The sequence below is a fragment of the Alexandromys fortis genome, unplaced genomic scaffold (assembly GCF_014885135.2).
Source record: "Alexandromys fortis isolate MF-2015 unplaced genomic scaffold, M_Fortis_MF-2015_v1.1 scaffold_7, whole genome shotgun sequence".
In the NCBI taxonomy this organism is placed as follows: Eukaryota; Metazoa; Chordata; class Mammalia; order Rodentia; family Cricetidae; genus Alexandromys; species Alexandromys fortis.
Window position 1 is genome coordinate 2,854,308 of NW_026067920.1, and position 27,568 is coordinate 2,881,875.

At 53.2% G+C, this 27,568-nt stretch overlaps 1 protein-coding gene across 1 annotated transcript in view; it reads right to left on the reverse strand.

The window, feature by feature from the left end:
* Positions 1-382: 382 nt before the first annotated feature.
* Acox3 (acyl-CoA oxidase 3, pristanoyl) overlaps positions 383-27,568 on the reverse strand; it is a 38,350-nt gene continuing 11,164 nt past the window's right edge. The window contains exons 2-18 of the mRNA XM_050141036.1: positions 24,783-24,938; positions 24,217-24,450; positions 23,855-23,929; positions 23,340-23,429; positions 21,790-21,933; positions 19,849-19,937; positions 15,253-15,349; positions 13,200-13,382; positions 11,644-11,766; positions 10,195-10,315; positions 8,257-8,379; positions 7,617-7,730; positions 6,028-6,143; positions 4,805-4,979; positions 4,176-4,243; positions 3,450-3,536; positions 383-941 (exon numbers count right to left, since the gene is read on the reverse strand). Of these exons, the coding sequence (XP_049996993.1) occupies positions 822-941; positions 3,450-3,536; positions 4,176-4,243; positions 4,805-4,979; positions 6,028-6,143; positions 7,617-7,730; positions 8,257-8,379; positions 10,195-10,315; positions 11,644-11,766; positions 13,200-13,382; positions 15,253-15,349; positions 19,849-19,937; positions 21,790-21,933; positions 23,340-23,429; positions 23,855-23,929; positions 24,217-24,450; positions 24,783-24,926 (2,103 nt within the window). The 5' untranslated portion in view covers positions 24,927-24,938 and the 3' untranslated portion in view covers positions 383-821. The remainder of the gene's footprint in view (positions 942-3,449; positions 3,537-4,175; positions 4,244-4,804; positions 4,980-6,027; positions 6,144-7,616; positions 7,731-8,256; positions 8,380-10,194; positions 10,316-11,643; positions 11,767-13,199; positions 13,383-15,252; positions 15,350-19,848; positions 19,938-21,789; positions 21,934-23,339; positions 23,430-23,854; positions 23,930-24,216; positions 24,451-24,782; positions 24,939-27,568) is intronic.

Sequence of the window (27,568 nt, forward strand, 5' to 3'; positions counted from 1 at the left end):
GTTGACCAAGAGCAAAGTGGTGAAGAGGCTCTTGGGCTCAGCAAGCACCTGGGGCTCAGAACAGCCCATCAGGAAGGCCAAGGGTACAGGATTCTTCCTCAGCTGGTAAGGATGGCAGCACGGCCCCCGTACCTTTTGGAAGCACAAAGGTCTGGCTGTAGCCAGTGTAGCAGGGGCATGCCGTGTGGATTTGCTGAGGGACACTTGGTGGGGACGGATGGCACTGGGCATATGTTTTAGAAATAAAAGGACTGAAGCCACGGCCAACCAGTCACTGACACAGTGGGGTTGTCACAGTGAGTGGGTTAGATGTCCCTACCACCATGCACTTCCTCAGTGGAGATGCTGGTGCCACCAAAAGAAGTGGCATTTTTTCAAAAAAAAAAAAAAAAAAAAAAACCTTCTATGTCCATTGTATAAGTGGCAAGTAGAGAGAGTCACGGCCACAGCACAGAAGGGTTAAGGAATCCCGAAGGCAGAATAGAGAAGAGAGCTTTGCAAAAATCTTCCATGGACCCCAAAGTTCACCTGAGCAGAAGCCTTCATTGTGAGCCCTGACTTTACCTTCCTATTCTATCCCAAGAGAGCGTGGATAAAATCCTCTGTTAAAGTCCTAAGGCCCTCAGGGAGACACGTGATGCAAACTCCCTGGCCCTGCACATGCGACACGACCTTTCCCCATTTGAGGATGCTTATGGCAGGCTGACTAGGATCACGGAAAAGGTACGATGTGCATGTTTTTCAGCATGGGTATCTTGGTGTCTCCTGGGTTCAGGCCTCTGGATCAGCTGCTTCTGCTGTGGCCGCCTCTCCCACCACAGTTACAGCTGGGACTTCGGCCTGATGGTCAAGGGTTTGTTGGTAGGGAACTCAGGCCACCAGGTGGCACGCTCCAGGATCCCCTCCTGCTGCAGGATGGCTGTCCACAGGTTTTTATACAGCTGTAGGCAGAAGCAAAGGGCCGTCACTAGCCGAAGATAAGTGGCCAGCGTGGTAGCCTCCAGTTTGTGGGAACAGGAAATTCCCCACGATTACTTTTTAGGAAATGCTAAGAAGATGCATGTTTAATTTATATAAGCCTTTTATGTTTTAATAGGAAGTAATTAAGAAAATTTAATTATAAAGTGTCATAAAAGCATTTCTGATGGGAACCATCCCCTTGTGAGATTTTCCTCCCTGGGAATGCTGTCTACAGTGATCACCCCTAATCCACACAGGTTCCTTGCCCCGACCCCTACCCTCACCTCCCACATTCGCCAGGACATGACCTGCCTTCTCTGAGACCTGTCCCCAGCTGCCCTCGGAATGCGCAAGCCAGGAAACTGGGGCAGGGTTGGGGACCTGGGTCCCCAGTGGCCCCACTAGAGTCTTAGCTGTTCTTAGCCACAGTTCCTCAGTGGAAAATAGGCAGAGTGGGTGCTATCTAGGAGGAAGGTACAGACCTAGCCAGATCCTACACCTGCAGCAGACAGGGACACCTAGGGCGGAGTCAGCTAGGGCAAAGCTACAACAGAGCAAATGGCTCAGAGGGACCCATGGCACACAGCTGTCCTCCTGCACTGCAGACCTGGCTTGCTCCCCCACGGGGGGTGAACTTGGCCACAATTCACAATGCTGAGTTTGCACATAGGAAGACACGTCTCCCTGCAGGAGTGGGTCAGAGCACCCCTTCCTTACGCTGGGGAGTATGTGCAGTTAGTCACCCGACCAGGGGCCATGGGCTGACCTGCAGCACTCAGAGCCGGAAGTCCCTCTCCACCTAGGGACTGCTCCTCTCTACCCCCAGCAGTTCCTGACTAGAGGGCATGTGCCGCAGTTCCTTCTGCAGATGACAGGCCTCTGCATGCAGTGTCTACAATGCAGGTCCTGCTGGCAGATGCCTGAGAGGCCTGGTAGCTTAGGGGTGGGGAGTCCAAGTGAGGCAAGCCTCACTCCCCGGTGCTCTCTCCATACCCAAAGTCCTTGGTCCATCAATTCTAATACTAGGGCCCAGACCTCTGCCCAAGACTGGCTCTGCTGTACGTGGGCCACCTGGTAGGCTTCTCTGCACCTTGGGCTCTTACAAAAATGATGTGATCACACAGTTGGCCATCGGCCCTGCCTGCAGACGCTCCTGATGCACCCGGGAACTCTTTGCCCAGCCACGGTTCATATTGTCTTCCTGGATGCCCACCCCAATGTATATGCAGTTTGAGTGCGCCAATCTTGGGGTTCAGACTCCTGGGGCGGGCCCCTCACAGGCTTGTGAAGCCCTGAGTCTAGTGCTGCTTGCAGACAGCAGGCTTCATGCCTTTGCTATTGCTCTCCATTCACAGAAGGCCACCGTGGTCCTGGGGTGGGGAAGATAAAAGCACCCCACAGTTCACTGCCATCAGACCTCAAGCACAGGGCTGGGACACCTTGCAAAGTCATGCTGCCAGAATAACAGGGGAATAACCCCACAGGTAGCAAGGTACTGTGAAATGCCAGGCTGCCAGCGTTTCCATACATGGGTATCACCTTGTGCTAGGGTGTCACACAGGAAGCTACTTCTGAGCTGTCAGGGCCCCTGGCAGAAGAATGGGTGTTTGTGTGAGGGAGACAGAGATGGCAGGGCTCAGGGCAGGCTGAGTGAACAGAAGAGTACTCCAGACAGGGGTGCAGCCCGTGTGAGGGCCTTGTGATGGGAACCACCCCATGTACTAGAACAGAGGGCAGAATGGGGCTGGGGTTGGAGGGTCAGAGCAGCGCAGTGTAAAATGACGGGAGAGAAGCAACAGAGGTAGGCACGGCAGGGCAGGTGGGTGCAGCAGGGGCGGGAGAGTCCAGCTGCATCTTGGGTGCCTGGCTGCTGGCAGATGGGATGGCCCTGTGGACAGAGAGGCCCAAGCCCACTAACTGCTTCTAAACAAACCATTGTAAAACTTGGTAGCAAGTGGGCATGAGGAAGTTAAATTAGGAGTGTGGGGCTGTACGGGCAGGCACAGAGGGGCAGAGGCCCCCACGGTTGGGATGACCAAAGGGTAGTCAGCTGGGGATGGAGGGCAGGCTAGGGAGAGAATCTGAAGATGCTCAAGGCTTTACAGCAGAGAAAGCAGATGGGGTCATGTCTGACCTGAGGGGTCATGGCCAGGGTGGCTAATGGTGTCTGTGACTGCGCTGCAGGGCCTATGTGGAGAGCAGGCAGGGAGGGTGAGGAGGCTGGGATCTTGGTCCTCACAGAGGACTATATGTCACCTCAGGGCAACAGTGCAGCTTCCTTGTTCCATAGGGTAAAGGGCCAGCAGGCATGGGTACCCAAGACTACAGAGCTGGAGTGACAAAGGGCTGTGACACCACCTGATTTCTCTTGTCCCCAGGAAGCCCCCTGTGAGAGACAACTTCCAGGGAGACACCCAAGACTGTTCACTACCTTAGGACCCTCAGACTCTGGTCAAGCCTCAGCGGCGACAGGGGTCAACTCCCCTTACCTCACCATCAGCTTTGCCAATTGGGGAATTCAGAATAAAGTCAGGAGGGGCGATCACGTCCACCAGAGCCACCGCATCATCTTTCAGCTGTTGGGAAACAAAGTTTGTCCACTTGGCGACGCTCTACAGTCTCCAGGGCAACAGTGGAGTAACAGAAGCACGCAGCCGGTTGCTACAGAGCCCTGGAAACCTGAGCAGGCGCAGAGAGCTCTAAAGCCTCACCGGTCTGGGTTGTGGACGCCCTGGATGTGTGTTTGCATTTTTCTACCGCGTCGCCATCCACTCAGGACAGCCAGCGTTTGCTCTTGCAGCGCGGCTGCGCAGCTGGCAGAGGTGACGAGTACAGCTTGTTAGTGCGTCCCCTGAGGCTCATCCCCAGCCTATGGCCAGGCTGACAACTGCTATTCTGACGCAGGAAAGGAAGTCCAGAAGCCACAAGGACAAAAAGTGCTCCTGAGCTCCTGTGAAAGCTATCACGCCTGCAGCTGAGGTTCCGTGCGTGACCCCTGCTTCCTCACCCAGATGATTATTAAGCCCCACAGAGCAATCTGCTACAAAGACGCCCAAGGATTTTCTGGAAATGCAAACATTTTTTTTCTTCAGCTAACTCCTGCCAAGCACACTGAAGTTTAAGTTAACGTCTAGGTGATGGGAGAGGGTGGGCAGATAGCCTCAGGATAACGGTGGGGGCTGTGCAGTGTGGACAGACAAAGGTGATGGACTCACCTGCACACACAGGGCCAAGATGGCATCCTGCATTGCTCTTCCTGCTTGTTCACCAGCAAGGTAGCCACCTGCAAGCACAACCTTGTCACTCACCCCTCAGCCCTGTGACCACAGCACATCAGATGTGGCTTTCCCACTCAGCGCCATTAGGCCCTCGGGACAGAGGTGTCAGGGTATCACAGCACTGACCAGCCTACTGTGATGTCTCGGCAGAAACGTGCTAGCTCAGGGCCAGTTCTGAGGTTCTTTGTCCCTGGGCATGTGTCAGTCCTGGCTAAGAAGCCATGAGGGCGGCAAGGCCCTGAGGCTTGGGACTGGCATAATGCCACCACGGGAGGAACAAAGCGTACACAGGTAGGCAGGTGTCTGCCTCAGACTGCACAGGTGCCCAGACGCACTGCAGGTGGTTGTGAGGAGCTGGCATCCAAGAGGGGACACAGGCCTCTGAAGCCACCAGGGGTCAGAGGTGCCACCTCAAGCCCACAGCAGCATTCCTGTGGAATCTCAGCAGTGGTCTGTGTAACTGGGAATGTGCGGGTGACAGGAGCTACTTCTAGGATGCTTCTCACTGAAGAGGAAGGTACCTAGTCACTAGGCTGTCTCAGCTGAGGTCTAAGTTCCAGTCTCACCTTGGTAGAGCAGGGCCGTGTGCTGGCTCAGGGACCACAGGCCATAGAGCATGCTGAGCCTCCTGAGCACAGGCTGCAGAGACAGAGGCACACTGGAGCTGTGTGTGTGATCGTGGAATTGCTGTACCACGACGAATTCCAGGAAGACCAGGGCCAGGGGCTGGCAGTAGTACACCTGCAAACAGAAAAGGGACCTGGTGTCCTGGTGTGTGCGCTGGTGGCAGGTGTCACTACAGCTGTACAGCTGGATCTCGTCTGAGGAGGAACTACACAGAACTGCAGACTGAAGTCCACGTCTGAACACGCATCATAGGTCAGTACTGCGAAGCCAAGCAGCATGGGGACACAGCATGGTGTGTGCACGCGCGCACACACACACACACACCTCCAAGTGAAGCTAAGCCCTACGAAGGGAAGGCTGTAACATTTACATACTCCAAGACAGCCCACTTTTACTTGGCCCCATGCTTAGCTCTCAAGAGAACAGAGGCCCAACAGGCTGTCACTATAGAACTGTGGTGCCAGCAAGCGGTTCCAGGGCATAGGACCTGTCCTCCCGGGTGACTAGGGAGGGTGGAGGGGCACAGGTTGTACTGGACAGGGCTAATGTCGCACTGTTCTCTGGGGTTTCTGAAACGCAGTCCCCCTGTTCCTATACTGCCTGTGAGATTGGCGAGCAGACCCGGGCCCTATGGGATCCCCTCTCTAGTCACAGACTGATCACCTCCTTAGGGAGACTAGCCACCAAAGACCCCTTGGGCGGCCTTCTCTGCTAACCGACTGCTGATGACTGCAGCACAGCTTTCCCTGCCCCCACTGCACTGCCTCGCCACAACTTTTAAATCCACAGAGGATTTCAACCCACACAGGTGCTGCCTATGACCCCAAGCACAGGCTGCTGCTGGGGGGTGGGGGACACCGAGCCAGGCGGTCAGAGAGCAGGAGGTGCTGGGGCCCTCCCCAACTGAAGGTGATGGCTGAGATATGCTGAGCAGAGGGGTAGGGAAGGGTGAGGGGAGGGCTGTGGAGGCGCTGCCCCATGAAGGACCCTTACTGTGGGCCCAAGTTCTTCCACCCCACCCTCCACTCTGGCTGTTGCTGTTCTGGCTTCCAGCAGCCACCCTGTAAACGCAGCACCCTTCCTCTCTTTACAGAGTGCAAGGGCGGGACACTGACTTCTCACGCCAGAGCAGTCGCAGATGCAAACAGTGATGCAAACCTACCTGACTGTTGTTTCTTGCTTCAAAGTCACTGCCTGTCGACTTTTTCTCTTGAGAGAACTTCTGATGACTCCCATGGAGCAGGTAGCAGACAAGCCAGTGGTACGCTGCCAGGGGGGCTGCAGAGAGGACACAAGAAACAAGTGGGAGCATCTGTCACCACACCTGTCACCCCGGGCAGACTGCACTGCTAGTCATGTGTGCCCAGTGGTCTTCATGAGGCCAATAGAGTGGGCGGTTTTGCAGACAGGGAAACCCAGTCACTGAGGGCAGCTGCCAGAGGCCCTTTACCAGGTGGAGTTGACAGGGTGGGTGTGCCTGACAGCATTTCCACACCGCCATACAGATCACAGGGCCACTCAGCCAGCCAAGACACAGTGGCTGCTCTTTCAGGGGCACTGAGGTCTGCATGGGCATCAGAGTGCCCAGTTGCCAAGGATGGACAGGGCTGAGAGGGCGGGCACCTGTATTCCCATCCTCATCCACTGGCCAGCCAGAGGGCAGTAGGTTGGCCCTTGCCCTGCCAAGGCCTCAGTCTGGTTTGCTCCCACTGGCAGCAGAAAGGCAGTTATAGTGGGGAGGTCCAGGGTTGGTTTCCGGGACCTGGCAGCAACTTCAGCCAGAGAGGCAGAAGGGGGGTTCATTATTCCTGCTATACCTGAGCTGCCTTCCCACGCTACTCAGGACAAAGGGCACTGGTGAGTGAGGACACACAGCCTTGGATGGGAAATAGGTTCTGACCACATGGTGGTGTCCACGCTCTCCACACCCCACAGTAAAAAGGCCCAGGCACCTGGTTCAAAGGACCTGCAGACTTCAGGGACCAGGGAGCAAGGGGATCTCTTCTAGGCAGCTGGTTATGGCTCAGAACTCCTGGGAAGGAAACAGGGGGTCTGGCCACACCAGGTGTGGGCCCATTTCCTCTGGTGTCATAGAGCCTGTTCCCAGGAAAATGATGCATAGAGTATCTGGCTGTGATGGCCTCGTGGCTAATAGAGTAAGGCCACCCTGGGTTAGGGCAGGCCTCAACTCCAATAACAAGGGATCCTTATGCAGAGACAAAGGACATCCTGCGCCAACAGAGGCAGAGGGTAGAGTGTCACCATTACAAACCAAGGGTGCCTGGAGCTCCCAGGATCAGGGAGAGGCGAGGAAGGACCACTTGATTTTGGATGTCTAAATAGATGCCTGGTCCTCTCAGTACCCGGACAGCCCCAGAACAAGATCCAGGCTTCAAGGATGGTCATCCTTGAACCTTAATGTTGCCCTTAGCACGTCAAAACCCTGGAGTCAACTTCTGGAGGTCACAGCCAAGGCTGGGATACTGCCCATCTATTCTTAGCTCATGTGGCTCACTGCTCCCCAGTTCCTCCAAAGAACCAAGTGATGGGTAGCAGGAAAGGTGGGTGTCGCACAGACCTTTCCAAGATTTATGGACAGCAACAAAACCAAGGAAAGACTGCAAGCCAGAAAAGTACCTGCGCCCATCAGTGGTCATCCCAGCCTAAGTGCCACTGTCCCTCCCTGTGGCCAGGTGCATTCCTGGGGTGATGACAGGAAGAGAGGGGCAATGGAGCGGAGAATGTTAGTACCTGCTGAGTCCAACCAGTCAGCTTTGCTGGAGCCCGTGAACTTCTGGCCCAAGATTTCAGGATAGGCTTCCAGGAAGTCCACTATCTTGAGAGGGCGTGTATATGAAGCTCCACCTAGGATACACACTTCTGTGACTTAGGAGAAAGACATGGAAGCCCCCCGCCCCACCAGAGCCTGGCAGCTAGCTCAGCCACCTCTGGCTAGGTGCCTCTACTCTGTCTGCTTGGAAGCGCCTGTGCTACCAGGTGATGGCCTTTATTCACCCCGAAGATGGTCTACCTTTGCTTTAGGCCTTTTATTTTTGAGATGTGTCTTTTTGGAGGGTTTTGGTTTGGGGAGACAAGGTTTCTCTGTGTAGCATTGGCTGTCCTGGAACTCGCTCTGAGGACCAGGCTGGCCTTGAACTCACAGAGATCCATTTTCTCTGCCTCCCAAGTGTTGAAGGCATGTGCCACCACTACCCAATGAGACAATGTGTTGCCTCCAACTTGAGCTGTTCCTCACTGGCCTAAGTACTCAGACTATGGGACTGTGCCACCATGTCTGGCCCAAGGAGACAGCCTGACCCAAGCTTGCAATCCCCAGAGTCTGAGAGAGTACTGTACCCTGCTGAGCTCAGCCTCCCACAGAGGTGCCTACCTTGAAGCTTGTGCTCCAGGATGCTGAGCAGGTAGTTGCTGGTTTGCTGTAGCAGGACATTGTTGTCACCTTCATAGGTGCAGTTTGGATCATTGTCGTTTCTGAGGTCACCGAGCCTATTTACTGCAAAAAATGCCACGGTGTCACTTAAGAGCCCCCCCCCACAGGCCCACCCAGCCAGGGGCAGAAAGTACTCGCCTCCCTGCCCCTTGGTCCACATCTGCTGGCTTTGCCCCAGTTGTTCCCCATCCTCAGGGAATAAAAGTCATCTCCAGGAAGGCTGTGGGATGGCTGGAGGCTCTGAGGACCTAGGACTGTCACCCTCCTGCCTGTTGGTATTACCTGAAGAATCGCCTAGCAGAGCTTCTCGGAGTGTGGAGACCACTCCAGAGACAGGACATGGGGCTACTCTTCTATAGCTAAATGAAACCTTAAAAAGCCAACTTCCAACCTGAGATTGCTCCCACCCTAGCACCTTCTCTTGCTATGTGAACAGTCTGAGCCTGCGTGCACTTCATGAGATGTGCTTTGCCCAGGGTCTGCCTGAGGCAAGTTGTCCAGAACCAAACTCTCAGCCCTTCCTCTCTGGTGGAACACATTCCCTTTGAGGGAGATAGAGGACCAGCCCAGCCCCTCCATGCTCTAACTGACCCACCAGGTAAATGTCTGGGGGAGACCTCCAGACAGTTGACATGTAACCCTGATATGGCTCTTTCCGTTCCTGTTGACTCTGGTCCCTGCATCCTGACTGCTAAGTCATGAGCCATGAGTCAGTCACGTCTGCATCTATAGTCCTTTGAGAAGTAATTTCCTTAAAACCAGAACAAAGCTAAACTATTTATGTGCTTTTGTGAGTTATAGAAACAAATAAAAGCCCTACCAAGGACTGCAGAAAAGATAAAACCATAATCACAAATAACTGAGACGTGGCCATTGCGAGCTGGGGACAGGGAGAGACGGTGTGGGGGGGGGGGGAGTGGAGGCTAGACCAGAGCATGCTGAGCTGCAGGGACAGGCTAGCGGGAACACGGGATCCAAAGTATCACAGGGGCATCGCCAGCTCCACGGCAGCCTGCGTCAGCTCTCGGGCCACTGAAGGGTTGGCAGGTCTGCGCAGCCACTGTCAGTCATTGCTGATGTGACGTCAGTGGCCGAGCATGGAGGTCAGAGTAACTATGCTAAATTAACGGTAGGGAAGAATTAGGGGCCACGCCTCTGCTACAGTAAAGTTAGGGCTGTATACCACAGTGCTATAGGTCAGGTCCTCTAACCATTTATATGCCCTGACTCATTGAAAGAACCTATAGGCTGTGTGTATAAGTCCACCATCTTCTAATAAGAAAGCTAAGACAGAGTGAGGGTAACCCGTCCAGTTACCATGGAGACTACACCAGGCTCTGACTGGGCCAGCTGGTGGTTCACCCGCAGCCATGTACTAGCTGCTTGCATGATGTGAACCTCGGCATCAGTAAGGCTCAACTTGCCAGGTTTCAGAACTACATTAAACCAGGCTGGTTCCCTACCGAGTTATCAGCCAAATGTTGTACTGAAAAAGACCTGCTAATTCCACACAGCTGCATGCTGGGAATCACACGTTTCATACTTCCTTACCATCCCCAATTGTGACCAGGAAGCATGAAGCATCAGAAAGTGGGATCCGGCTAGGACAGGGCTTGGTGGACTTGCACTGTGATAGACCAGGAATAAGTGTTTCAGATCTCTGTCATGAGGACTTGGCACTGCCACCACAGTGTGGAAACAGCCAGAGAAAGTGTATGAGTGGGTGTGGCTGTGAGAGAAAGGGTGCATATGAGTGGGTATGGCTGTATTCCAGAAACATCTTACCAGAAAAACAGGCTACACTCTGTGGAACCCTGACCTAGCAGCCTATGGGAGGGCGGAGGATGAAAAGCTGCCCCCAAACTAACCCAAACTTACTGGCCAGATAGCCGTGTCCCCCACATGCCTCACGGCACTCCTGGATCCCCCGTTGGGCTGTCCACGAGGCTAGGGGCTTGCCAGCCGATGACAGTATGTGGATCTCACGTCTAAGTTCTACCTGTGGGAGAGAACCCGGTGAGGAGAGGTGAAGATCGACTCTGGCAATGCCAGTCGGGCCCTAGCTTCAACACTAGTGTCAAAGAAAGGAAACCCAGCTGTGACGAGAGGGGTTAGGGAGCACTTGAGAGCACAGGCAACATGGGCTCCATTGCACAGGTTCACGGCAGGTAAACAAGCACACGGCAGCTGTGTATGGAAATACATCTCAAGGGCAGCAGATCCACTACGGACCGCTGGAGCATGCCTATTAGACACAGCTCCTACAGAGCTAATGGATGCATACTGAACATGACCATCTGCAGAGAGGGCCATCAATCAGGGGCAGAGATGGGCACAACACTGCACAAGCAGTGTGGCCCTCTGAGGAGAGGGAGGCCTAGGACCGCGGTCACGCAGATGTTTGGTGATGGCCTGGCAGCCAGACACTCCTGGGCCTTCCTTCCTGAAACTCAATCTCCTTCACACACGTCCTCATTTCTTCTTCACTGAATGCAATGCCCGCTACACAAAATGATCCATTTGCTCAGAGGTGTCCGTCTCAGCTATGGACAGTTTCAGTTGCCACTGTGCATGGATGGGTTTAATCAGAAGGAAAACAGATAGGAGAACAGTGTCAACAGGCAGGTTCAGACTCACTAGGAGAGCACGCTTGGCCCCTTCGTGCCAGCAGCGCCCCTCCGTGGCCTAGCTCCCTTCCAGGGACCCATACCAGTCTATGCAATGCCCCAAGCTCTCACTCCGGGTCTGTGCTGAGCATCCCAATGCCGCTCCTGACAGGCTGTTCAGGATAAAGTAGGTACCCACAGTCTGCAGCTTCTAATCTGCTCCGAGACCCACGTCTTTTGATTCACATCTGATTTTCACTCAGGGGGCAGCACAAGGAAGTGCCAAACACCAACCCATAGGCTGCCAACAGAGAAGCCGGCAATGGACTTCCCTGTGCAGAGCAAGCTGACCCAGTGGGGTTGCATGCTCACTTCTGGCACAAATCCTGGTCTGTCAGCTCAGAGAGTAGATTCAGACCTCCGTATAGTTGTTTATGAAAAGACAAGAGCCGAGTCGTCCTCTGAGGGCAGCGATGCAGAGTGTGAAAACCACTCTGCTCTCAAAAGAAGCTGTGAGTTCTGCTCTGCCAGCACCCATCTCTAAGAAACAGGGTGATGGATGGAGCCCCAACTGCAAGTCACTGGGCAAGCTAAACCCCAAGCTGGTAGGGCAGCTGAAGGAACTCACACAGGCTCTGTTTGCACAGCCAGCTGCTTTTGTTTGGCCCCAGTTCTGAAACGGGGCTGCCCAACCTCAGCAACGGCAAACCAGATGCCTTACCTGCTTGGCACTGTATTCTCCCTTGAGCCAGTCTTTCTGTAGCTCCATCAGGTATGAGAAGACTGTCTTTAAGAAGAGGTCCAAGGCAAAGGTAGCTGCCAGGTATGGGAGTAGGCGCCATTGCTGAGGGAAACAGACACGTGGCAGGTACTCAGAGGGGTTGGCCCAGTCAGCCAGCCTATCACTGGCCCTGGGAACCCAGAGTCAGCTTCCTTAGAAATGAAAGAAACCCATTGCTGGTGCCAGTTCAGCCCAAGACAGGCACCAAGTTTTACGCTTATTTTCTGTGTGTCAATGCTTTGCCTGCATGTCCTACACAGGTGCACCTCATGTGCACCTGATGCCCAAGAAGGTCAGAAAAAGGTATCAGATTCCCCAGAAGCTGGAGTTACAGATGGTTGTGAGCCACCATATGGGTGCTGAGACTCAAACCCAGGTCCTCTAGAAGAGCAGCAAGTGCTTTAAACCACCAAGCCTTCTCTTCAGTCCCGGCCCCATACTCCTTGAACCCATGAAAGGTGATCAGTCACGCTGGGATGAAGACTCGCACACCAGCACCCGACACACACACAGCACACACCCACTGCCGGGCAGACAAATGGATGAGATGAATGGATTGGAGAGGACAGGTGGAGGAGCCTAAAGGGACCCAGTGAGCTACCATCATGGCTGACCCATGTGTGCAAAGTGTCAGACAGTGAGCCAGTTGTTTCCATGTGACAGCGCTACAGCATTTTGCAGTTCCAGGAAGCAGCAGCACCAGCGAGGACCTGGGTTAGAGCTCCTTGGCTGCTGGGCTTCCCAGAGTAGTCAATACATCATTGCAATGGGCACAAGGACGCCAGCACAGTAGGGTGCATGAGCCACCCAGGCATGGAGGAACTTTTTATTTTTAATAGTCACTTCCTAAACAGCCCGTTACCAACGTAAGAGGGAAGCGAAGAGAACGGGCAATTCTGTCTCACTTCCTCAGACTGTCAGTCAGACACCTACTTAAAGCAGCTCTCGGCACCAGACCTAAGCCAGATTTAGCAACCAGGTCACCTACCTGACCCTTGCCCCCATAAAGTGAGGCTATGACTGCCCCTATGCTTACAAAGGGCACCTAAGCAGGACATGCAGTGGGGATCACAGGTAGCTGTGATGCACCCCTTCCCACTCATGGTCTCTGTGCCTTGCCTCATTGCTGCCTCAGAGGATGCAAGGCTGCTTTAATGCCAGAGTGTTTAAAGCTTACCTGCTGCTCCCAGAAATGACTTCCTCGGGGACATTTCTTAGGGATGGGACAGATGAGTCAAAGAATGTAGCCAGACCCAGAACAGCATCGCCTGCTCAAGCAGGGTATCTCATCTGTTCATTGAGCAGACTTGTACCTGCCACCATAGACCTTGGCTCTCCTCTGCCTATCCTTTTGAGCATACATATGCTTTTTTAACTAAAAGCCACCCCACGGCTCTGGTGCCTGGCAGGTGCAATCTTGCCCACTGTCCTATTCTTAGGGCAGTCCCTGAGGCCAAGAAGAGCAGAAAGCAGGGGATGATTCAAGTGGCCAGTACCTGCAGTGGATACTCAAGGACAGGGATTTCTTCCTCATCTGTGGGTCCGAACTGACACCGTGTGGCTGAGAATCGGAGCGCTATGGTCAATGCCAGTTTCAGGTTGGTCACAGAGAAGCCAATAATGGTGATGCGTCCTGCGGACAGGGGGCCCAAGGATGCTCTGAAACGCTGCCGGCCATCCTGGGGAAGAAAAGCAGTGTCTAATGTCAGCCAGACATTGTGCAGCCTCCGAGAACGTCCCAAAGACGAAGGTGTACCCCAAAGAGGAGAGGGCTCCCAACTTGCCCAGGGAGGGAGCTCTGAGGAGAGGAGCACTGTGACTGAGCTGTGAACTGTCCACCTGAGGGCCTGCCTTTTCCTGCATGGGCATCAGAATGCATGGTGGCCCAGCATGGGGCTCCACATCCACCAGGCACTCTGCTGGTGCAATGGCTCCTGGGGGCCCAGTGTTCCAGCCTCACTGTCAACAGCACAGCCATCCTGCTCGCCACTGTTTGGCAGGAGCTGTGCTCAGGTCCCTTGGTGGTACTGTGGGACAGCCTGATGTCCTTGCCCCCGTCCCCTGCTGCCGCTCTGGGGTTACTGCTTGGGTCCTTCTTCCAAAACAGTATATTGTGGATAGGACAGTCTCCCAACAGGGAACATCTGTCACAACCCCGTGTAGAGAAGACAGTTTTGTTGGCACTAAAAATGTTTACATTTGCTAGGCGATGGTGGCGCAGGCCTTTAATCCTAGCACGTGTGAGACTGAGGCAGAGGCAGGCGGATCTCCGAGTTCCAGACAGGCCTCGTCTACAGAGTTGAGTTCCAGGATGGCCACTCCAGGAACGTCACAGAGAAAACAAAACAAAACAAAACAAAAGTTCAAATTCAGTGGCACCCCGAGGAGCAGAGGGAACGGTGGCAGCTGCTCACCTGTGCCTGGCAGCATGATTTCTGCACCTTCTCTCTAATGATCCCATGTTTCCCTGGTGTCAGTAGACGGCTTTTCCTTATCTTCCTCTTTCAGCAGCCCCCCTCTCTCTCTCCAGCTGGGGATACTTGTCTGTCACCTCTCTGAACCCTACTGTGGTAGGCAGGCCACTCACCTTACCAGAACCTTCCACTGCCTTCTTTCTTCCAGGTCTTTCACATCATGGTAAATTTTAATTGGTTGTTTTCATATTATTCTGTGCCTTATGTGGCTTCTTAGCTCACAAGGTTAATTTCTCTCCAGTAACTTTTCTGTATTCATTCTTGCTTTTCCACCAGACGAAGGGTGAGAGTTGTCTGAGGAATGTCCTTCCTGGGAGTACCCCCAGGACATCTCCTCCTGGAGTTCTGTTCTCAGGGTCAGCCGCCTGTGTGCTCACCATTCCCCAGAGCTGTGCTGTGGGATGCCCCATGGCTCATCACGATCTATATAGTCTGACCACTCTCGGTTTTCACCACATCTGGTTATCCCAGCTATACACAGCTTTTCAAGTGACCCTCCTAGCTGCTATTAGTGAAAATGGCCCCATAGGCTCATTTGTTTGAATACTGTCCATGGAACTGTTTGGGAAGGATGGTCCTGTTGGTAGAGGTGTGTCACACTGAGGGGGCAGGCTTTGGGTTTCAAAACACTCACACCATTCCTGGTGTGTCTCTCCCTTTCTTGTGAACCAAGATGTAAGCTCTCAGCTGTTCCTGCTGCCATGCCTTTGCTTGGCCCCCAGACTCTAACCCGTTGAAACCACATGTTCCGAATTAAACACTCTTTTATAAGTTACCTTGGCCATGGTGTTTAATCACAGCAATAGTAACCAAGACATCTATATGATCTGGGAGAGCAGTCCCCTACCCAAGAAGACATGGATACCTAGGTATAGCCAGAAAATGCTGCCAGATTCCAGCCACCCCTACCCACCAACACTGTGGCTAAGCTCCTTCTCTGTTGAGGGCATCAAACTCAACAAAGACTGGTTGGTGTGTGAAGTACCTAGGGCCAGCTTCTCCTGGGGTGATCTCCAACACACAGGGACAGACACTCGAGAAATCCTGTCCACAGATACCAACAGCCCACTGGTACCTTAAAGGAGGTGCTGTAGGTGCCCTCGGGGGTGACATTCCCAGTCCGGTCCAGGAGGTTCTGGCGAGGAATCCGAACTTTGTGGAACATGGCAAATCTGTGCAGGGAAAAAGGTGGGCTTACCTCATGCAAGTCCCACAAGAGCATGTCACATGCTTCCTGGGCTTTCCTCCTCTCCCTAAGAGCAGCTGAAGGTAACATCACCCCCACAGACAAGGTGCATGTGTAATGGACCATGTGTGGACCATCACGGCTGAGCTCTTTATTCCCCGGGATGGAGGTGCTCCCACGTCACTGGAAAAGAGAAGCTCCACACCCACTACCCACTGGTGCACAGCAGCGGACACACACCTGACAGGGGGACTGACATCGCTGCACCCCAGATGGTGGTTTAAGATGCTAAATGAAGCCAAAGAGCCTACAGCCCCGTCCACTGATTGGGAACAGTGGTCTGCTTCCCCTGAGCAGCTAGGAAGAGGGTCCACCAGGCGTTGCTACGGACACCGGGCACTGACAACCCAAGACATTTTGCAGTGGTTTAAGGAAGAAGTTTGTGGAAAGCTACAAATCTATGTCAACTGCAAAATGAAACACACTTAAAAACCTCAGTGGTTCCTATAGCAGCGAGTCTGGTGGCTGAGATGCTCTGCAAACACAGAGGACCTCATCGGTCACCAGCAACCATCTGCCATGACGGGAGGCTGCCTGGGGCTCCTCGCCGGCATCTGACCTCCTTTAGCCCCTGGCTGGAGGCAGCCTCCCTCCACCTGAGTTGCCCTCACTGAACAGCAGGCAAAAACAAAGTATTTCAAAAAGGATACACCCTGCTCAAGACTACCATGCTTGCTACAGCTTTACCTGACGCAGATCCCTGCTGACCTGTGGCCTTCCCCACCTCTTCCCTGAGAACCATGGGTCTTCCTCTGAGGGAAGCAAGCTGCCATCTCCTCTAGGAAGTCAACACGATTTCCTGCCCATTCTGCAAAGATCACAAGGCAGACCCCTCGTCTCCAGGACACCAACGGGTAGTCCTATTCAGAGTGATTACTCGGTTGTCCCTGTTCCCCACGGAGCCAGTTTCCTGCAGCAGATTCTCGGAGCGGTTATGTTTTTCTACAAGTCTACAGTGCCTGGTCCCTACCAGGAACTTAGTGAAAAGGAACAGAGGTGCTGGCATAGGAGGGAATCCTCCAAGGTGAAGGAGCCCCAAAGACCATGTCCCAGAAAGACACAGCAGCCCTTCCCAGTACCCACAGGACAGAGCTAAGAAGAGCCCTTGGGTGACAGACCTAGATACAGTGCACCCAGCTAACAGAGCGCGCTGTGTCTGGCAGCCACCTGGCCTGTGCCCAGCCTGCAGGCCGCACACAATGCCCCATTTTTAAGAAAACCCAGCCTGAGTGCCAAGCCCGAGGTGCTCCATCTGTTTACGTGAAAGCCAAGGAATGCTTTTCAAGTCCAATGTTGTCAACGGAACGCACTTTTTAAGGAGTGGAAAATCTTCCCCCTTTCTGCCACAGCGGTAGAACGAGTCTGGACACACTGGTGCTTGTGAAGTTCCCACTCTAGTGTTGGAAAACCTCACACATGCTCTTTGGGTCACTTTTCTATCCACAGAAATGGTCAAAGGGGTCCAGTTGGTGGGTGACGGGCACACCACAATCGTGGTCTCCGGAGGGCATGGGATACGTGTGCAGCAGAGTGCGACAGTGTGACACAGGGAGTGTGGGGCACAAGGCACGCACGTGCATGTATGTGTGATATGGGATGGGTGTGCGACACGGGGGATGGGAAGGTCAAGCAGGTGGGGGGGGCATACAGATGGGGGCCGCGGAGGCTTAGTGTGTGTGTGAGTGTAAGAGAACAGCAGGACGGCGACACGGGACACCTTTGTGACCTAAGGCCAGTGTTACAGGGAAAGATGAGTGGGGGCTAGCGAGAATGTCGTAAGTACGTAACGCAGGACACGCATATAACACGGGGTATGTGGGATGAGTGTGGCAGGCGTGCTGGAAGGGTGTAGAGAGTGTGTATGTCACATAACCTCCGCCCTGGGTGTCCTGCTGAAAACTCCAGCAACTTCTTTCCCTGGGCCCCCCCTTGAGAAGACCAGTGCAGCCCCACCTGGAGCAGATCCTAATCCAGGGCTCCTCAGCCTCTTCAGGGAGGACTCCCCAGGCCCAAAGGCCCAGCCTCATTATGATAACTACCGCGGGCACCTTGGGGTTGGGCGAAAGACCCTTGTCTTTAGAAGGCTTGACTGAAAATGCTCCATGCAGCTAACGCTGCTCTGGATTCCTGGATGGTCCTGACACCTTCGGGGGAATCTCACAAAAGGACAAAAGTTCACTTAGAAATGGACCCCAGTTTAAAAGCAGCACTACAATTTAAAAGAGGGGGGGGGGAGGAGAAAGACAAAAGAAAGCAGCACTAACTTACAGTGCTGCTCTTTGAATTGAGGCCTAACACCAGCAGAGCGGCCACTCAGTCCTGGAGCTCTGGCGTCCTCTGCTGGTAGCCTGTGGTCAGTGCAGGCAGGAAGCTTAGTTCTTCCAAGGACTCAGTGGCCAAGCATGACAGAGAGGGCATAACATAATTTGCTTTGCTGGAACAGCTGCTCAGGCTGACCTGTAGCGTGTCCATAGTGACACTCAGCCGAGCCTCTGCCATACCTGTACGCCGAGGCTCATGTTAACGTCTGATTTGGTGCGAGATTCGTCCCAGGACACTATCCATTCCCTAAAAATGGGAGCTGCCTTGATGGGCCAAGTTTAAGCTCTCTATTATGTCCTAAAGTTACTCTAACTGCTCTAATCTGTAGACCAGGAAGAGCAGCAGACAGAGGCCCTGGGACCACTGGCTATATGTTACAATACTCCACCAGCACAAGCCAAGGTCAGCCAGGCTGCACACAGAGCCCTCAGCCGGGGGGTGGGGGATGGGGGGTGGGGGGAGAGTGGGGGTTGGGAATGATAGCTCTGTGACTTCTGAGCCCTGATCTTCTCCTTAAGCTGATACTGCTAGGTACTGGTGCTTCTGGCCCCCTCTACACCGCCTAAGGCCGGCCTGCAGAGTCAGGAGGCCTGAGTCCTCCCCTGGTCCTGCCCCAGCCTTCTGGTGATGGGCAGACAAGGGAGTGTCCAGGACAGCCTTAGGAAATACCTGGTACAGGTCAGGATCTCTCTTGGGAGGTGGCTAGACTCAGTAGCCAGACACAGCAGCTGCCTGAGGTGACGCTGAGAGCCTAAACACACAGAACTGAGGTAGACAAACACACTTAACACAGCACAGGACTCAATGCTTGGGGACGCCCTATTTGGCCTCTTTCACAGTCGAGTTACTTCGTGGGCAGAGAGGGGTCTAAGTGCACTGGGCCAGGCATCCTGTAGCTGGGTGCAACGTGCACACACTGACCCGGGGGAACACAGGAAAGCGACCTGGGCTGCTGGCAGCTCCCTTGAGGGCTAGGCATAGAAGAAGCTGGACTAGAAATGGTAGGGATGGCAGTGACCCCTACCCTGTTAGATGCCACTCAGCTGCTGCCAACCTGGGTCTCAAAGACAGACGCTCAGAAGGCACTGAGAACTGATGTGGGATGTCCTTCTGTATATGTGTTGCTTATACTGGTTGATGAATAAAGCTGTTTCGGCCAATGGCTTAGCAGAGCAAAGCCAGGCAGGAAATTTGAGCAGAGATAGAGATAGAGAGTAGGTGGAGTCAAAGAGACACCTGTAGCTGCCGAAGGAGACACGCTGGAACCTTACCACAGTCCCACAGTGATACACAGATTAATAGAAATGGGTTAATTTAAGATGTAAGAGCTAGTTAGGAAATGCCTACGCAACTGGCCAAACAGTGTTGTAATTATTATAGTTTCTGTGTGATTATTCAAGTCTGGGCAGAAAATGAACCAGCAGTCTCTGTTTACAGAGAACCCTTGGGAGCTGGCTTCACCACTGTTCCTCCACCTGGGACATGATAAACCTCGAGCCACCCAGCCGTCCTACCATGGGAACTCAGCCTGGTTAAGGAATTAGCAAAGGTCCTTCTGGGCTCAGCCCAGCCCACGGTATTCACTCCCATCTGAGTGCTCAATGCACAAGGCTACAGATCAACCCTGCTTCCAAGCGGCCGTAGGATGGGGGACAAAGGCACTTCCCTGACCATCATGCGCCCAGCACTTTGCCAATTGCTGCCTCAGAGATTCAAAGTGAATATTCATGGCAGACTCCACAGTGGACAACTAAGGCCGACCACCAGGAAACCTCACAGAGGAAGGAAGGGCCTCCCAGCCTGAGGTTTCCTCAGGCAGCAGGGGGAAGCCCAGACTAACCTGGGAGTTTGGAGAGCCACACTGTGAGAAGCTGACCCACAGAGTGCTAGGACAAGGCAAACCTCTCGGAATTGAGACCATGCAGACCATGGCTGCTACTCAAAGAAGTGCAGTGGTGGGGCCTACCATAGCCAAGCCAGGCCCTGAGACACCCACACTCTTGAGTGAGTGTGGCACTGGCAGCCAGCTCCAGCCTGTGGCCTAGGAACAACCCTGGAGCCCCAGGGAGGTAGCATCTGTCTGATGACGTCAGAGGCACTCACCCATTATCCAGGCCATTCTGCCCCAGCTTCTTCCCTATGTCACCGACCATCACCCCTGGCATGGGAAGCAGAGTCTTCGGGTCCCGAATCTGTACGAGGAATAACAGTCAGTTAGTATTTCAGCGGACAAGGTGGCATGTCCAGACAAGACAACCATTTTCAGGGGCAACTCTGGATAGCTCTGGGTCATACCGGGTCCCCTGGAGTGATATGTCCAGGTCTGGAGATGGAGTTTTCTGTGGAAAATGGGCCTATGCAGCTGTCATAAGGCAGAGCCCTCAACACAAGATCACCTGGACTTCTGGGTGGGCCCTAAATCCATGGTAGGTGTCCTTACAAAAGGAGACAGACTCAGAGAGGGGCAGAAGCTGGCATGATATGGCGACCAGTGGATGAAGCCAGTAGCTGGGGATGGCAGGAGTGAGCATCCTGAGCCATCAAGGAGTACCCTGAGTCCTGATTCCAGCTCTCGAGCCCAGTGGCTCTCCTGACTTAGACAGGCAACACAGGGAGGGGTGGGGGCCCACACTGTTTAGGGGAAGTGCAGAGATCCTGTTCATGCCTCAGACAGAGTACCTGCAGGGATACTCCAACAAAATGGGACAACAAAATGGCTGTGCACATGTGCTCGGTCCCCAGAGCTAAATGGTCTTCAGCCCATGGTGTGGTGGGGAGGTGGGACACGGTGTGTCTTTTAAAGGACAAAGTGTGTTCCTTAAGAGGTTACTGAGACCCTGGTCACCCCCTGTTTCTTCTCATTTTTGTCCCCAGGCACAGCTTACTCAGCTTCACACTCCTGTCAGGATACCTGGGCTGCCACAGGCCTACAGCAGTACCAGAGCCAGGAGGCCATGGCCGGATGCCTCAAAACTGAGACTGTTTAACCCTTTCCTCCTTTGAAGTTACTGTGTTAGGAATTTTGTTACCACAGCAGAAAGCTAACAAAGGAGCAACTAACAGGGCAAAAACAGTTGGCAGTGTTCAAACAATCAAACTAACAAGCCCACTAGTGGGGCCTGGAAGGGTGGCTCAGTAGTTCTTGCAGAAAACACGGGTTTGGTTCCCAACACCACATCAGGCAGCTCACAACCAACCCACTTTCAGCTCTATGGCACCAGACGCCCTCTTCTGGCCGCCACAGGGACTGCATGTACACAGAGCACAGTACGCAGCCATACACATAAAACAAAAACAAGTAAATCTTTTTTTTTAAATACATATATATGGCTGGTGCCAGTTTCCAGCTCATCTGGAAAAAAATTCCAAAGTGAAAAGCAAAAATACCTAAGGCCATGCTTAACTCATAAATATTAATTGTGCAAATTCACCTATCCATTTCCCATGGTATGTGCAAGACTGTCAATCCTGCAGGCCAGCATGAACTGTGCCCTCTATACAGAAGAGGGATAATGAGGTACCCTGAGTGCGGATGTTCTGCTGGAAGGGGATGCTGAGATGTCACTGAGTGCGGATGCTCTCTGCTGGGGGGATGCTGAGATGTGTCACTGAGTGCGGATGCTCTGCTGGAGGGGGATGCTGAGATCTTGCTGAGGTTCCCTGAGTGTGGATGCTCTGCTGGAGGGGGATGCTGAGATCTTGCTGAGGTTCCCTGAGTGCAGGTGATCTGCTGGAGGGGATGCTGACTTACCACTGAGCTCCTCTTACAACAGTTGTTGATTCTGATTTTTGAGACAGAATCTACTCCGTAGGCCAGATCTGCCTCGGTCTCACCATCCTGCCTCAGTCTCCTGAGCGTGTGACATGGTGACAGGCTGTAGGGTGTTTAGCACCATTCAGAGACTCCAGCAGCATTGAAGCCCTGTGGTCTAAAACTGAGGCATGCTACAGGAAGCCAGTGCCTGCACAAGCGTCTTTAACAGCAGTACAAGTCTGTAACTGCAGATAACTGTCTCCCTGGGGACAGCCCCACCCAGGGCTTACCTGCACCAGGAAGGAATGCAGTCCATGGCACCGGCCATCCGGCATGTAAAGCTGAGCAAACACCACCGCATGAGTTGCTGTCTTGCCCATGTTGCCCACCCAAAATTTGGCAGCCTCAAAATCCGGGGAATGTAAGATGAACTCCTGTGAAGGGAGATGGTGGCTTTGAAGTCAGCAACCGAGACCAGAGAACAGCTTGTCCTCGCAGCGGGCTGACGCCTAGGCTCCAAGCCTCTGAGCCAACAGCAAGAATGGACTCAACATTGTCTTTCCTGTGCAGGCCAAGCTGACTTTATTTTTGTCCCAGGATCACCATACAGAGGACATGGAAAATGAGCCTTGGTCTCACACGATGAACTGCTGGCTGGCACTTTGCCCGCGGAGGCCCACACTGGCCACATCCTGCCAGCAGAGGTGCACCACATTCTCTCCCGAAAGCTAATGAACGGGGCCTGCTTTCCCTTTGTTGCCATGACTATGGGCACCTGCAAAGAGCATCAGCCTTGGAAAGGGACTTTGGGAATGGACAAGAGAGGCATAAACTGGTGCATGAGCTGGGCCACACATCCCTGGCACGGATGTGAGGCAGCAATTGCCCACAGCCTAAGGTATGGCCTGGGGGTCCTTTGCTACCAGTCAACATGGGCTTCCCACCCACAGAAGTCCCATTGAAGCCACAGGCACCAGAGTACAGTGGGAGCAGACACGGCCAAGGAATCAGAAAGACCAAGAGCAGGTCAAGAAGCAGGCAAGAAACCATGCAAGATCTATGTGCTGGCAGGTATGACAAGCTGCATAGCGGTCCCTTCCTTGCTTGTCCCTACCCTGGCAGGGCTGCACATGGTACGATTCATCCCATTCCACCACAGAGCAGTTCAGGCTGGAGCCCACAGTCAGCCATGTGGACGAATGGGCAGTGAGCAAGAGCTGAACACCGAGTTTCATTTCTGCACGCGGACCCTCTCGATCACACCCAGCTAATGGAGAGGGGCGAGGCTCCCAACAGCACAAGGGAGAAGGGGGCTTCCACACGCCATTCAGCACTGACCATCCACGACATTGAAGAGCCATGTCCCTCCCACCCTGCATACTAGGACCTCCTAGAGAGGACAGTAATGGCCTGTCCTCACAGTGTCTCCCAGCAGAAGGCGGTGTCCACACAGAACAGTGCCCAGCAATGCCCTACCAGTGGGCAGCAAGGGTATCACAAGGAGGCCAGAAATGTGGCAAGTAGCTAAGATCAAGGCAGCAATGGGCAGAGAAGGCTGTGTAGCCACCAAAAGCCCTGTGAGCATGCAGGCAAGGCAGGCCCTAGGGTCGAGGCTGGGAAGAACCACTCTCCTTTGGAACACTTCACGGAGCAGGAGTATCTGACCTTCCATGTGTCCCCATTCACTCAGCATGGAAGGCGAAGGCTTCATGCCTCAGCACAAGGCGTGCTCTCAGAGGCATCTGACAGAGACCTCTGGTGAGTGTGTAAGGGGACAACACTCTTGATTAATTATTGTCCACAACATTTCATGTGTTCCACAGGGGAATCCAGAACCTACCTGGGTGGCAGGATCGTAGTGAGCTGTTGTCCGCATGGCCTTGGTGTTACTCCCATGACTCAGTTCAGTCAGAGCAAAACAGCCAAAAATCTGAACATTAAAGCACAAAGTGACAGTAGGTGAGAGATGCGTTCCTGTGTGTAGTCCTGCGGGCATCTTTCTACCATGACCCCTGGAAGACCAAAGCCAGGAGCCCGGGCACACTTCTCCCTGCCTCTGCAGGCAGACGATGGCACAACTGAGCTACCCTGCTGCACTGGATACCATTCCCAACTGCTGGCAGCAGCCTGGGTTGGGTATAGGCTGTGAAGACTTTTACAGCCAGAGGAGGCCACGGGGGCATTCAGGCAGGCAGGAGAGCTAACTCCACAACCAGACAGAGAGGGTAAGGCAGAGCGTCAGCCTGAGGGCACTTAGAAAAGCAGGGCCTGGCCTCCCAGGGCTCTCCCGTGGCCTGCCTGTCCACGGGTAAGTACGGTGATGGCGCTGGTCACAGCTCACTGTGGCCGACTCACCTCCAGGTTAAACATCTTTTCAAGATACTTGAAGCGCAGCTTAGAGGCAGAATTGAACAGTGCGGATCCAAACACCTGAAATGTAACACAGATGGGGGTGGGGGAGTGCAGCCGCTCCAGGCTCAGGGCAGGCACACCTCACACCTACCCCACACCCTCCTTACCTTATATCCCTTCCTACTGAACTACTGAATGGATATATTTTATCCAAGAACCCATGGGTGTAAATTTGCACCAAAAGCCAAAAATCTTGTCACTGACTCTAAGTTCTGAATATTTTTGGAACCAGGTGGCTGTGGTTTGTGTCTGATATGTGTGGCCTTGAGTGGACATGGGTTCCCTGCTCTCTATCACACACTCACCAAAAAGTGGAGGACACATTTGGTAGCCAGGGACCAGTCGTACATGCCCAGGCTGTTAAGCAACACTGGGACCTTTGTGAAATTCTTCAACAGTTCATCCACACGGAAGAAGTCATACTCGAAGATCCGTTTACAGCGAAGGAAGTTCAGTTCCCGTTGCTTATCTAGAGGCAGATCAGTCCCAGGGGAGTGGGCAAAGAGAGGGTCATTCTCCAAAGTCTTGAAGATGGTTTCCTGTAAACACAGGGCACGGGGTGTCAACTTGAAGGCCAAAGGTGAGGTTTCATGTGCTCTTACACATTTGGTTTCTCTCAGGGCCATGGTTGCCTGGCACCTAGTCTGATCCACAATCCCCCAGATGAAGACATCCATCCCAGCTGAGAAGAGGACATAGGAATTCCAAGATCTTGTCCTATCCTTCCTTCTGGCATCCTGGGGCCCATCTTTGGGTAAGAGGAGACAGGTCACACTGTCCCAAGAACTATCCATACCACAGAGCTATGAGGGCCAGAAAGGTCATTTCAGTCAGGGAATAAAGACACAGCCAGACTCCACGTGGCCCTCACCTTGAACTCGACCACATCCTGGTTGTCCCAGAAGAGCAGCAGCTCCTTGGAGCTGAAGGAGGCTCTTGCTCGGTAGACACTAAGAGGGTCCTTGGGGATGTCCGGCCATAAGGCATTGTCTCTTCCTTCTGCTGTAGATCCCATGGTACTGTCAACCTGCGCGAGAACCAAACCTGCAGCATGACACCATTGCGAACAGCCACACCATGTCAAAACAAGACAAAGCCAGTGGCTCTAAAGCAAGAGTAGCCAAGTGGTAAAGCATCAACATGGAGGCACTGATGTCCAAAAGAGAGGGTGAGGCAGCACCCCCCTCCTGGACTGCACTCCTGAACAGACAGTGAGGACACAGGTGGAGCTGAGCCATCTGCGGAGGGAGTGGGAAGAGAGCCAAGGTAAACAGGCTGTGATAAACCAGGTAGCTGTGGACAGTCCAGCCTGACGACACTGTGGTCTTTGGAGTAGCAGAAAGTTAAGGTCCCTCATGGATCATTAGGCCCAGAGCCAGGGAGTTTCCCCTCTGGAATCTGGCTGCTTACAACATACGATGTCCCTGCTCACCTGGACACAGAAGTCGAGACTACTGTTGGTCTGTACTCAGTACTTAGGCAAACCACTCACAGAGCAGGTAGGTGCTTTTCACCAAAGACTGTTCTGGAATTCTCTGGATAAACTGGGTCCTCTTCCAGATACCCAACTCATCATGGCATAGAGGCAAAGGGCCTATGCTCTGGCCAATAAGAATCCGAGAGCCAAATCCAGGCAAGGAGACCCAAACACCTTTGGGATCCACTGAGGTGACTGTTCAAATGGTCTAGGGCTGGATTTCAGGTGGTGGTCACAGTGCTGGCAATGTTTTCCTGTGACAGGAAAAGCAGGGGCATAGCATGGCTTAGCACCTGCCCTCACAGATCAAGTCCTACAAGACCTTCCCCAACTCTGAGCCAAGAAGGTGGTCCCCACAGAAACATAAGTCACTAATTCCAAGGCCAGAGGGAGGAAACACAGAGACAAGAGCAAGGGCCCAAAGGAGAGGCGAGGGAAGGACAACAGAATGAGTTTCTGGAACAAAAACTACATCTTGGTAAAGACTGACAGGATTGGAAAACTTCCACCATCTGTTCTCAGGAAAAGAGAAAGAGGGGACATCAGGACCCATACACCAGGGTCACTGCAGGAACACAGAAGCGGGAGTCGGCTCACAGAGGCAGTAAGGGGTAAGAGGCCGTGGAGAAAACTCCCCATTCCCCACATGCACTACAGTGGAAGAAGACACAAGGTTAAAAGGGAATGAAGAGGTTAAAACAACGAAGTCAGGGCTGGAGAGAAGGCCCAGTGCTTAAAAGGGCTTACTGTTCTTGCATAGGCCATGGATTTGGTTTCTAGACCTATCTGAGCTTACAAGTGTCTCCAGTTCCTGGGCATCTAACACGTCTCTGAACTCCTTGGGCTCCAGCACACATGTGGTTCACAGACACACGCATACACACAAAGATAAATATTAAAACAAGCAAACAATGAAGGTAGCAACACTAAGGATAGAGACACAGACGCCTGCTACTGGGTTCGAGACAGACTCGTGACTGGTAAGAGGCAAGAAGACTCCAAGAAACAAGGCCAGTGGCAGGGAGCAGTGGTCAGTTTCCACGAAACTTTTTCCCTGTTAGGGGAACACAAGCTGGGCACTGCTGCTTGCTACATATTCTTGCTTGTATGGGCTGGGGTTCCAGATTAAATTTAAAAAAAAAAAAAAGAGAGAGAGAGAGAGGGGCAGGCAAGATGGCTCAGCACTAAAGGCATTTGCTGTCAAGCCTGGAGACCTGAGTTCAATCCTAGAGGCTCACATGGTAGAGGGTGAGAACCAACTCCCCTAGTTTGTTCTATGATCCCCCCCACACACACACATGGACATGCATGCTATGGTAGGCACAAGAGCCTCTGCCCCACAGTATAAATTAATAAAACAATTTTTAAAAAAATACATAAGGGGTGAGGGTGCAAATGGCTCAGTAGGTAAAAGTGCTGGTCATCAAGGTTGATGCATGGAGTCTGAGCTACATGAGAGGACAGATCCAACCACACACACCACACACACACTACACACATGGTAGGAGAGGACAGCATCCAACCACACACACATACACTACATACATGGTAGGAGAGGACAGGATCCAACCACACACACGTGCGCACACTACACACACACACACACACACACACACACACACACACACACGCTACACCCACCCACACAAATCTCAAAAATGGCCAGCTGAGCACAGCACTCGTCCCTCGCTGCCATCTTCCCAGGCGTGATGGACTGTGCCCGTGAGCTGTGAGAGGAAGCAGCGCTTCCTTCCCTCAGTTGTTCTGCCAAGTATTTTGTCACAGCCACAAGAACCGCAACTAATGCGCCCTTATTGTGTTTACGGAGCTGGAGAGGCGGCTCGGCGGTTAAGATCCCTGGTCACTCTTGGAGAGGACCTGGGTTTGGTTCTCAGCACTCAAAGCAGCTCACAACCAGCTAGCTCCAGTTCCAGAGGATGGGACATTGTTGCGGGAGGTCCTTCCGCCCCTCCAACCAATAGCTGCTGTGATACCAGCCCATTGGGGCGTGGTCTCTCTCCCTTTAAAAAAGCGGCTATTTCCTCTGCTCGCTCTCTTCACTTCCTGCTCCGCCGGAGACTAGACTCCCTTCCTGGTTGTGCAGATGGCTGTTGTCTGGGACGGTGATCTGTAAGTTTTCCCCTTTAAATAAATAACACCCTATTAATCATAACTCCAAA